The sequence below is a fragment of the Limulus polyphemus genome, unplaced genomic scaffold (genome assembly GCF_000517525.1).
Source record: "Limulus polyphemus unplaced genomic scaffold, Limulus_polyphemus-2.1.2 Scaffold1736, whole genome shotgun sequence".
Lineage (NCBI taxonomy): Eukaryota > Metazoa > Arthropoda > Merostomata > Xiphosura > Limulidae > Limulus > Limulus polyphemus.
Window position 1 is genome coordinate 26,741 of NW_013667346.1, and position 13,014 is coordinate 39,754.

General features: G+C 29.3%; 1 protein-coding gene across 4 annotated transcripts in view; it reads right to left on the reverse strand.

Annotated features, from left to right (window-relative positions):
* Positions 1 to 8,362: 8,362 nt before the first annotated feature.
* LOC106464759 (aspartate--tRNA ligase, mitochondrial-like) overlaps positions 8,363 to 13,014 on the reverse strand; it is a 30,215-nt gene continuing 25,563 nt past the window's right edge. For all 4 annotated transcript variants that reach the window (XM_022392558.1, XM_022392556.1, XM_022392557.1 and 1 more), the window contains 4 exons: positions 11,487 to 11,566; positions 10,290 to 10,400; positions 9,374 to 9,449; positions 8,363 to 8,600 (listed from right to left, as the gene is read on the reverse strand). In XM_022392558.1, coding sequence (XP_022248266.1) covers positions 8,437 to 8,600; positions 9,374 to 9,449; positions 10,290 to 10,400; positions 11,487 to 11,566 — 431 coding nt within the window. In that variant the 3' untranslated portion in view covers positions 8,363 to 8,436. The remainder of the gene's footprint in view (positions 8,601 to 9,373; positions 9,450 to 10,289; positions 10,401 to 11,486; positions 11,567 to 13,014) is intronic.

The following is a 13,014-nucleotide window of genomic DNA, read 5'->3' on the forward strand; positions in this document are numbered from 1 at the left end:
ATATATATATATATATATATATATATTTGCCCATGTTTGCTAAACGTTGTGCAAACTTTGAAAGTTCAGCATCTTCACATAAAACTTTGGACGCATATCACCAGCGACTTAAAAAAGTTTTTACTTCTGATACTTATATCTTTTATACCCAATCATTTCTCCAGTAAAATAAATCATATGATAGACTAACATCAAACTAGGATTGAATGTAGGCATCATTCAATTATTTTATAGTCTTTCTCATTCCAGAAATATTACAAGAATTTTCTCTTTTATTCTTTTTACTTCCAGAGTTAGTTGTTGTGTGTTGAGGTACCCCCTTGCTGCTAGTGGTGCCATAGTGTCTCAGGTACAATTTTTGTGGTTATTACGTTGAATTGTATATTATTCTGAAATTTATAGATGTTTTTCTGCTCGGTTGAAGGCTGATGAAAATGAGTCGTTTGTGTATATAGTTTCTCGTATGTTTCAACAAGTTTCGGAGTATGAGAATCTATTCAGCAGATTTGTTAGCAGAAGTTGTGGTTATTGCCAAAAATCTCAGGAACAAAAAAAAAAACTAAAAAGATGTACACCAGTTATTGACTGGATCATTTAAATTTATGGTCTTTAAATGTTGCAAAACACAGAAAAAAAAATACCATAATTATGCTGTGTAGGTGTTCACGGTAGAAACCATATTATTTTTAAAAGTGATGCTGTTGCCACACACACTGTTTAGTGTTACAATACACTATTATCTTCCCATTCTTTTAGAAGGTTGTGGAGTCATTTAGTGTACAACTGCTAGCAATAAGTTACTGTACACATCGACTTTTATGTTCTGCAATCATATAATTAAAATGTTAATAAAAAATGCAGCATTCATACAGTGTATGAATTTAAAACTAAGATTAGTGAGAGTATAGTTATTCCTAATGTTGAGTGACCATAGAATTTCAAGCATCACAACAGTGGCAATGTATTTTATCCTGAATACTCTTAAAGTTTTTGTGTTGTGGCTTTAATTAGCTTGTATCAATGTATATAATAAAAACAGCCCTTGGGAGTGAACAATAATGAATTACAGAGGCTTTACCAAAAAGCTTAGATTTTTAAATTTGCACTTTGCCATTGGGTGTTGCATTTAGGAAAAAAAAGCAAACTTAATCTATTTATTTTCAATTATATAAAGAATAACATTTGTTATTTTTATAGTTTACATTTTACACAGTAGATAGCGGCCAAAAAAAGCATAAATGTATGTTGCTGTCCAAAACTTTTGTTTTCTTTCAAAATTTCTTTTAATTAAAATGGTGTACAATAATTTACTGTTAAAGTATGTAACATTGAAAGATATTCAGATTGTGTCATTGTGAGGAATAGATTTTTTGGGGGAAGAAAGAAGTCGTACTGTACTCCTATTAGATATATAAAAAAACATACACAAATATGTTTTTATTCCTGGCAATAATTAAGAGTATTATCATATTCAACAAAGATTATTTAAACTCTATAAGAATATTTTTGTATGAACAGCTTTTTATGTATTTTAAGTCAAATCCTGTCATTATTTTGTTCTTACTGACAGTTTATCTAAGAGCTTATAATTCATCTTCTTTTATCTTTTTATTATCAATACTGAATATCACAAAACTTAACCTCTAAAAGGGGAACAAGTTTCAAAAAATTTTCCAAAACTGTTCAAGTACACTCCGAATTTTTATATTTGTAAAACAAGTTAAATTTAACTGATCAGATGCATGCTTTTTTTTTCTAATTTGAGATCTGTACTCACTAATTATATGCAAAAAACATGATCACACAAAATTTACAAAACATGGAAAGAAAAGTTTCTTTCAATACTGGTGTCCATCTTTTTTAGGGTAAATAAAATTCAGAGTAATATATTGCTACTCTGCGTACACACACACATTCATATATATATATATATAGTTTTTGTAACTTTGCGAGTTTTGGTGATGTCTAATTATCATCATATATTAAAGATCTGATCTTTATTCCTGGCATATATATTCAAGTTTAAGGTTGCAAGTGTTATAGTGTTATTTCTAAAGACTGTCAAATAACAGACAAGATATGTTAGCTGGTCTTCCTTACAAGTTTGTATATGTTTTTCTCCTACATACACGCAACTGTAGGAGTTTGGAGGCTTAGCTTTTTTTTATATTCTCAGGTATTTGTGCAGTTTGGGTGTTTTATTCTATCAACTAACTGATGAACACCCAGTCTGTTCTGTAATTTTATATGTAGGAAAGTGTTTTATGGTAAAGTACTTTATCTTGTGTCTGGCTTATTATTATTATTATTACAGTCAGTATAGGAACAAGGCACATCAGCATTTTGAAACTTGCTTTGTATAGTATGAATAGGTACTTAATGATACAAGTATGCCATTGTTGATATTATATTTTATGTAATCTATCTGTTCAGTTGGATATGCTGAGTAAAGTACTGACAGCAGTGTGGCTATTGATAAATGTATTCAGGTCATTGCAAAAAGAATCGGCTGATTCTCAAACCTAATGTATGTTTTTTTCTTGCACACAATCCCTTCTGCTGGAAATTATCACTTTCCTCTTAATGTAAACTTAAGTTATAGAGATGTATATGGTTCAGTTTCAATTAATATGGAATATTTGTTAGGGAAAAAATTTCATTTAGTAAACAAAAAAAGTTAACAATTTTGCATTTAATTCTCGCTCATTATAAAGATCATCCCATTTACTGAGATGTATTGGCCAGGTGGTTAGGGCACTCGACTCGCAATCTGCGGGTTCGAATCTCCGTCACACCAAACATGCTCGCCCTTTCAGCCGTGGGGCCATATATAATGTGACGGTTAATCCCACTATTCGTTGGTAAAAGAGTAGCCCAAGAGTTGACGGTGGGTGGTGATGACTAGTTGCCCTCCCTCTAGTCTTACACTGCTAAATTAGGGATGGCTAGCGCAGATAGCCTTCGTGTAGCTTTGCGCAAAATTTAAAACCCAACCCCCCCAAAAACGTAAGAAAAATGTAACATTCAAAATGCAGAAGCATATACTGTCATCTTTAAAAAACATGGAGAATTATCATTGACAAATTTGGGATTTCTATAAATGCAGAAGTAGACTACACAAGATCATTGTGTTTGAGAATCAGCATATTGTTTGGATGATCATGATTTTTTTTTGGTTTCATTAGTTCCTATTTAATGGTTTGATTGTCTTTTAGATTGATCAAAATGTTAGTTAGTTAAAATTATATTTTTCAATATTAAAAGAAATAGTTTTCTCCTTGGTCAACAACAACAACAAAATTAGGAAACTGTATTATTGTTTTAGTAAATATTTTTGTTCAAGCTAAGATGAAAAAAGTTCGATAATTATTGTCGTATACAACCATATTGAATCTCGTGTTTGTGTAATCTTTGTTGCCATGGCTTCCAGAACTGAATCATGATTATAGCTAATTCAAAATTGTATAATAGTTAAATATGGATCATTTGTAGTGTGAAAAAATTAGTGTTGAGGTTCTTCAACTAATAGTAATGTTAGTAAGCCATAAATTTAACACATTAACAATGAATCTATTCATATTTAATCATGCTGTTAATAGATTTGGTGTGGAAGTTAACTGTTAATCATCCATGCATTTAACACATTGACAATGAATCTATTCAGATATAATCATGCTGTTAATAGACTTGGTGTGGAAGTTAGCTTTTGTTTTCATGCCGGAGAATCCCGTAGGGTGTTAATTATTTGTAAGGTTACTCATTTCACCAGTTGCAACAATATGGTATCAGTAGTAGCATTATTTGTGCCATGTTTTTAACTCGATATAATTTGGTGATACCAAGGAGAACAACTGTGTACTCAGCCTTGTTTTGTTAGCAGTTAAAGCCCCAGCTATCAAAGTTTGATGTAAAATAAGAAATGAATCTTCAGGCTTCCAAAACACATTCATGCTAATATCTACTACTTGTTTTTCCTTTTGTTCAATTAAAGGAACAATTTTCAACTCTTTATAAAATCTCTTTTTTTTTATTTAGGTTTTCAAAAGTTTTTTATTTAGGTTTTCAAAAGTTTTTTATTATTTTCTTACATATATTTTTTTTTTTTGCACATAGCTACAGAAAGTTACCCACACACACTGTCTATTGCTGGGAATCAAACCCCAGATTTTAACATAATATATAAGTCCAAGAACTTAATGCTGACCCACCAGGCAGATGAGTTTTTATTAGCTCTTAGTTTTAATGGTGGAAGGTTACAAGTGTTCTTTGAAAATTGAAACTTGCTGTTCGTGTTAGTACTATAACATTTCAAAGCACATAATTGTCATAGTTTCAGAATTAAATACAGTTTGATAATGCAGAAGTTAATATTGCAATAAATAACACATTGGCAATAAAAGTTTTTATTAACTTGTATCCATAAAGTTTCAAGGTCAAGAGAAGGCACCCGATCACTTGTACACCAGTATTTATTTATTTAACCAAAGTTGATTGAATTTTGAGAGTGTCTTTTACTGGCCTTACCTGTTCTACCATTCTTGGAACATATTTGTTGTACATCAGTTTTGGCTGATGTACACATACACTTTTATAACTAAGAAAAACTATTCTTATGTAAATATTTCCAACAGACTTTTTTTTTTACAGTTTTTTTTATCAGCATTCTTCTGACTAGAAACTGTTTTCTTATGGAAAAGACGAGGATACATAAGCTAGTCACATTACTGTCAGATTATTGTTTAATAGTGTGCTTTCTGTGTTCAAGACAAGGCTGATTGTTTATTTTAATTTTTATTTGAAATACCTCATTAGTTTCTAAGGAAAAGTTACTTGGATTTTGTATTTTGATGTGTCTGTGTCGTCTTTTAGTTTTGATAGATAAAAGGCTGAAGAGATTGGAAAATTATTTAAACTCCAGTTTATTTCTGTTTGGTAGTTAATTATATTTTGAGGGAATAAACCATTTAAAACATAATTGTTTTTTTTTACATTAATCATTCATATTGATTTCTTTTCTTTTGCCTTTAACAGTTTTTGCTGGCAGCTAGATATAACTTTGTAATTTGTGAAAACATGTAAATTTCACTTTGCTCTGTTAACTCTGGGTCTTATCAACTTTGTAAATTTTAAGAAGTACATTAGTAATTAAGGATTTTACTCCAACAGTCTTGTTGTTTTTCCATTGTCTGAGACGTTTTACTGTGCTTGTAAGTTAATTATTGTCCTATTTCTTGTGTTTGAGTTCCTGTTTGTGTTAAATTTTAACCCTGTAAATAATATCATTATCATACAGTATGTTGAAATCAATCAAAGATCATTTCTTTATTTTAAGTGTAAGAAAAGAGTCACGAATGGTAAATGATGGTGGTTTGTGTCTATCTCAGGTAAGAGTTATTATAAGTGTTTACAACTTTTGTCAAAGTTCCTGTTCTAGTAGTGCCAATGTCACATGTTTATTAGACACTGTATGTAAAATTGATTTTACAAAGTGGAAATTTTTCATTTTTATCATCACAATCATGTTTTGTTGTTTACTTCAAAGCACTGTTTAAAATAGAAGAGCCAAAGTCAGAAATTAAAGGACAAGATAAGTATTTCTATCTACTTGTAGGAATTGTGAAAAAAAAATCATGCAAAGTTTTAGTTTATGATAGAAATAAACTTGTTTCGTGGATTGTAGTGTAACAATGCCAGAACCACTTCATTTAAAAAAAATTTCATCATTATTAAATGTTACTCCTTTGATATTGACTGTATCTACTGATATTGTAACATTGATAATATTATATGGAACATTAAACATTTTTTGAATCACTGATGTATCTGTTTATGTAGTGCTTACTTTGAATTCTCACTTTTCATGATGCGGAGAGCAAGAGATTTAAGACTGTATACAAAGTTAATTATGTTCCAGTGAATCTTCAGAAGTATACCAAAACAAGTATTATTAGAATTAAAGCTATTTATCTTCCCTGTGTATGTAATTAGTAAAAATTGTCATAAAATTTTCTAAAAAAAGTATCGTGTGATGTATATCTATATTGGCTATTGTTTGTGTAGCCTAATTTTAGCAACACACAGTATGCAGACATCAGATTTGATGTACGTGTTTAATCCAGTTTTGTACTTTGCCTCTCTGTCAAATCCTTCTGTCGTTATGTAAAAATGACTTTGAAATTCATATATTTATAATGTTTTTCCCTTTTTAATGTGTGTGTGTGTGGATCACCTAATCTAAATGTTTGTAATGACACTCACTTCAACTGTAATTTATCAGTGTTAAAAGTACCAGGTTTGTCTTTTGACCATTTTAAAATTTCCACATTTCAGAATAGATCTATTTCATTATTTCGTACACAATTTTAATGAATTGTCCTTATCTTTTATAATATTTTCCCCTCATTTTCTGACTAGCAGTTCATCTTATGCTGTACCTTTGGTTATGAAAAGGACATAGTAATAATAATACAAGATTTATACTGTATTTTTAGTTACCAATGATAATTTATATTTTAAAGATATGTTCTGTTAGTTATGGTTTTTATTATGAGCTCATAGATACTAAATGTTATTATCTTGAAATTTAATTTTGGAGAGAAAAAAATCTGATTTTTCAAAAGTGAGACTTTGTCATAGATGTGTGTTATTTGTTGCCAGAAAATTCATAATTTTGTGTGAAATATTTTCCCTTGATCAAAGAGCTCGTATATTTTTCTTCATTATCATCCAAAACTAAATAAAAACAAAAAGGAGGCATTCCAGTATATTATATTTCTGCTAAAAACTGGTATTAAATAAATAGATAAAAACAAAACAAAAATATTTCACCATTGTTCATCAGAATACCACATGATATCAGATTTACACTAATGAATTTTTTTAACACAGATCAAAATGTGTTAATTGTTAAAAAGTGGAAGTTATCCCAAATGAGATCATTAGTAAAATCAAAGCAGCTAAAACATAAAGGCTAAGATGGGGTTCAAATTTCGTTGATGTTGAACCTTGTGTTGTTGTAGTTTTGTTGTTTAAACTATATCCCATTTTAGCTGTTTTGATCAATCGGGATTGCCTCATTACACTGTCACTTTCTTCACTAACCAGAGCCAAGACTAGAGTTTACATTATACGAACCTTTTAAAATGTTATTTTAAATTTTTATGGAAATTAACATGTACTTTTGTTTGTAATACTTCAAGAGAGCAGTGTAGTTTCACAAATAGCTGAACAAGTTTTTAATGATTCAAAGGAAAGTTAATTTTGGTTTGTGGAAAGATCGTAAAAGCATGAAGAAACTGACTGGTGTTTAAATTAATTAACTTAATTCTTTACCACAAGGTATATATATATATTTGAAAAATTACAAAATATACAACAGGGTTTGATATTTGCTCAATTATTCTCATTTTGTTTTGGTCTGTCTTCCTTACTACTCGAGGAAGCTAGATAGTTACCTTAAACCAAAGTTTTCATTACAAATTAAAAGTACAAGTTAGCACTGTTTTATTATATTAAAAAAGAGTATTTGCGTACCAAAGCCACGGAGTGTGATTATATGCTTATTTTGAAAACATTTCGGTTTTGATCACCCACTACCCTTGACAAGTGTGGTTCTGCCACATAAATTAAAATGATGGGCTATTTTAGTGTTTCAAACAATCTAACAGGAATAAAATGTAAATATATGTCTACAAAGTGTAATTTTTGCAATAAAGTTTTTCTGAAATCTATTTTTGAGGTATTGTTAATACATTTTGTAAACTGGTTAATACTTTATAACTAGGGTCCTGAGAAGAGACCTGAACTTACTTTACACAATATTAAAAAAAGAGTAGGAGCACATTAGTCTCAATTGTCAATTATAAAAAAAAACTAAATTTATGAGGAATTAATTTTTATGAAATATAACAAGTGATCAAGCATTTAAACTTTATTATCATGTAATTTGTATGTCATGTTTAATGTTTCGTGAAGAAATCGGTTCTAACATTTCTTTCTGTGATAAGAATATTAAATGTACATTTAATGTTTATAAAAAAAACTAAACTGAATAATAACTGCTTGAAATAGGAAGTTTCACGTTAGAAAGTCAACTGTTGGTTTATCCGTTTGTATTTATTTCATGTAAAATAAGATCCAAGTGTCCAATTTTTATAAAGCCCAATTATATGAAACTTGTAAACTTTGGTTATTAAAAGGAGCTTAAGTTATTTGTCATTTAAGTTGGTTTAAGCGATATGTTTAAAGTTATCATAGTTCGTTTTTTTTTCAGAAGATAAAAACAAAATTCTACATTTAGAAAATGGTCGGTAGTACTTTGATCATGAATTGTGTTGTAGCCTTTTACCAAGTAACCCAAAAATATCACTCCAATAGATACTACTTTATTAAAGGATAAAAAAATGAAAATGTCACAGCTTTACAACATTATTAACACTAATTACTAGGTGGTGTTTGTATAAAATAGAACTTTTTTAGCTCATCAGATATTTTAGCTGGAGCTCCTGACATCAAATCCTTCCCATCCAAGGACTTGGGAAATGCTATTACATCACGGATACTACTGGCTCCACTGAGTATACACATAAGCCTGTCCAATCCTTTAAAGTATAAATAAAAACAGTTGATAACTGTGACACCTGAAAAGCACCCACAGCATCTAAACTATGATACAGTGTGTCAATTTTAAATTACAAAAAAGTTCACAACTGTTTGAAGTCATAACAAGTATGTAGGTTAATTAATACAATTGTGAAGTTTATTTACGTAAGTAATATACTAACATATTAATTTTTGATTGACAAAAATGAATTGAAAAACCTTAAATTCAACATCCAAGCAGCAACAATAGAAAATGAAAAACTTAATTTGAAGACAGTTCTCCCTACTAAACAAGTTTGCCCATTACAAATTCATATGTAAATATACTACCAATAACTAATAGATAACATAGAATTATGTTAACAGAGATTACATTAATGCAAAATTGTGCATGTCGTACACAAAATTGGCACAAATACATTTTTCTTGTCTATTAATCCTTTGACAATGGTTTAAATTCTAGCAAACTCTCCAAAGAAAGAGTAAAATTGTTCATTGTTTGCTGTATCATGTTAAAGTGGATGTCTGTCATTAATTATAGCCCGTATTATATTAAAAAAAACAACAACTTAATTTTTGAAATACATCAAAATTTAAATTGTTTTACCAAAACCTTGCTAAAATCTTACATTTTATGATTGAAATAAGTGTATAAAAACAACCCTTTGATAAAAAACAGAATTAATTTTAAATCATACTATTTACAGTTAACACTAGTGCTTATCAAAGAGTGAAGAAGATGAAATCAAAATTAACTTGTATCATTCATTACCAATTGCAATGCCTCCATGAGGAGGACAGCCACTTTCAAGTGCTTCAATTAGATGCTGAAGTTCAGTCAGATCCTCCTAACAACAACAAAATAAAGAAAGCATGAAGTGAATAGTAGATCCTGATCAAAGCAAGTCACCTACATAGATTAGAACTAAAAATCAACCTGATAATGAATAGCATATTCAGCTTACATTCTTATTTATAATGATTATAACATGTTATTTCACAATCCCTCATGATTTAATACAGGTTATTACTTGTACAAAATGTTTAGGGAGGAGAGGGACAGACAGATGCACACAAAATAAGAAACCCATGTTATTGAATAGAAAGACAAATACAATAATATAATATCTTTAGTAGTTTAAAATGGTGGGATAATCATATATTTTGATAGGACTAAAATTCTTGAGAGAGAAAAATTCAGTATATATGCACTACCCTAATAAGATGAAGTAACGCATGAATATTGAAAAGCTGATTGCACCAGTAATAAACAGTTCACAGTGATGTCAATAAAACATACAGATATTAAAGTACAATAAATATAAACTTAGTATTCCGAAAATTGTTTAATCTCGAAGTCTAAGTTCAAGGGAGATCCAGTTCAATTTACACTCTGATCAACGTGTTATTGGACTATACTAGTTTTGGAGAATTCCACTCCTCATCAGTAACCCTGAACACAAGTTAACCAAAGAGAGATAAGCTGGATCTATATTGTAGTAAAAAGTATCAAGCATATTGTTGACGAGAACGTGCTTTATGGTTACTATGAGAAAAATCTATACACTAGATAGGTGGAATGAATAAAAAGTGTCGTATGTTTTAGTTATTAAGGTAAAAGATAATGACAGATTTTGAATCATCAGTAGTTTGTGTTAAAGAATTGTATGTACAGAAAAAAAACATACTTTCAGAATATCTGTCAGTACATATTTCTGAAGCTCTGAGCTATGAATTCTAATGGAACCTCCTGCTATTTCTTGGCCATTGAGAACCAAGTCATAATGCTGGCTCCTTACCTAAAATAAAAAGTAATACATATTGAAAAACAACAGCATTATACATTATATTACACCAAAAACTTTAATATGACTTTTAAAGCTTATGAAGCTACTACGGATGGAAAACGATACCAATAGCTGATATAGGTTGGTATTTAATTAAATATTCTTCGGGAAATATATATACTCAAAATAATGTAAAGAGTCATACTGATACAGTAAAAAACATAAGATTTCTACCGTAGTACTACATAGAAACTTAATGTTTAAGTTATTTCAACATAAAATATAAGAATTATTTGTCAACAAAGAAAATACACTTTCCTTTAACAATCTTTAAATTGCAATACATCCATTATGCAATGTTATGACTATATACTCCGTTCAAGTACTAGATGAAAAAATTATATTAGCATTAAAGAAAGAAAATACGAATATAATCTAAAGGAAATAGAAAACAATATCAATAACCGTTTTTTTTATAAAACATTGTAATATAGTTTTGTAACTTAATTAAAAAAAGGGAAAATTTCCCAATTTATATTTTTAAAATGTAATAACATTATTAACTGGTTTAAAGTGAATACAAGTACATATATTAGGGTACATACAATGATATCTAAAGTTTAATGAATTCAAAAATACAATAATAGCAACTTTTTTACAGTAGACATGTTATGATTTAGTAATTAAAATGTTTCAACCTATAGTATCAAGTCAAAATGTTGTAATTATAAAAATCAAACTTGCCTACTATAAAAGTTGCCGTTATTGTATTTTTGAATTAATTATTCAATTTAGTAGGTTCCTCACTAAACGTTAAGCCTAAAGTTTGTCTGTGGTAAAAATAGATGCTATGTTACTTCTTCAAGGTACTCACTAAATAGGTTTTAATCAATCAAAATTTATTAGTTTTATGGCTTATGATCTACAAACATACAAGACAACATGTTATTACATAAAAACGTTTTAACTTTAATTTTAAAGCATTTGCTCTACACAAAATATAGATAATAATAAAAAAAATAATTTACTTCTTAGTAACAAAGCTACAGTTCTGACATGTATAGTTATATTTCTATACCATGATGTTTCAATACTTACAGCTGCTGGATTTGAATACACAAGATGAGTATCTTGTTCTTGAGGAGCAGTGAAAGGATGGTGAGCTGGCTCAAGTCCACCTGAAGAATTTATAAAAATAACCATATACAAGCCATTGTTTTCACTGTGTGTGTGATTAGATCCTGATATTATAAGTATCTTAATAAAATGTTGTGAATTTACCTATATAAGTATATTTTTTCATTAGTAGTAGTTAAATACACCATATATAAAGCCAAAGCGTCTATTTCAAATACTGTCAATTGTTTTCAGTGAATATAAAGATTGTCCAAGTTTTATAATCTATACAAAACTTTTTTCCAGAAATAAGCAGAAAATGAAAGAAGTGAACTATATACAAAGTTGAAAATAATGGATAACGCAAAGGGTAGTTTTACTTCTATATGTGGGAGAAAGTTTTTCACTTCCTATAGTCTTTTAAATTATGAAGATATTTTACTGCAAGTTTTACCAAAAAAGTAAATTATTAAAGAAAAAAAAAGAAGAAAAAGCTGCTGAAATGAAAAGTAAACATAAAGCAAAATCTACATCTCTCCGACAATGTCAATATAAATAATGGCTGATACAGGTAGGTGTTTAATCAAGACACACAGAAGCGTGTGTGTCGTGCAGCCAAAACAACCTGCAGGACAAACTGTGTATTATTAACAGGGGTGATGGTTTAGCAATTTTCCACTTTCATTAGCTCAGACCATGGTAATCCAAACTATCACATAATTTTGGTAGATGTACTCTATTGGATCCTTACTTCACATACCAAATTTCAAGGCAATCCATTAAGAAACACACGAGATATAAAATCTCCAATTTTGATTGAATTTCTTCCCACCAAAAGTATGGAACCTATATTTGATAGAAAAATATACTTAACTTTCATGGATTTTTTTTTTCAAATTTGGTACACTGATAGATCTTTACAACCTACAATTAGGTGTCAAATTTGGTCTAAATATTAGCCACATGTGCAAAGCTAGTCAACAAAAACAACTCAATTTTGACCAAAATATTTGTGCATGCTTACACAAAAAGTCAAGTGAGTTATCGGTCTGAAATTTTTACAAAAGCTTCACCTAAGAGTAAAGGTGGATTATTTTTAATTTTTTTGTCATTTGGGTTAAAGAAGGTTGATTTAGAGCAGCAAACCTACAAGGTGAAAGCATGTGCAGATACATAAGTATTGGTTAGGCCAAGAAAACTAGATTAGCAGTTTCTAGCTCAAGCTTTCATAAGAATCATATGAGTGGACAGTTATTATTCATTGGCAACTTTTAAGCACAAATTTGCTAAATTTTATGAAATTCTTCTCATTAAAGAGCATTTAGCATCACGAGATATTAGCTTAAGCAATTAGTGTAAATAATGATGTTTGATACAGCTGTACCAAGTGCATGCAAGTGATTACAAGAAACTGTTAATCTACTTTCCATGACATTACTATAAAGGAAGTTATTAACATTGTTTTAGAGAGGAAAATTACCACCATATATTTCAAAGAATCTAGGTTGGT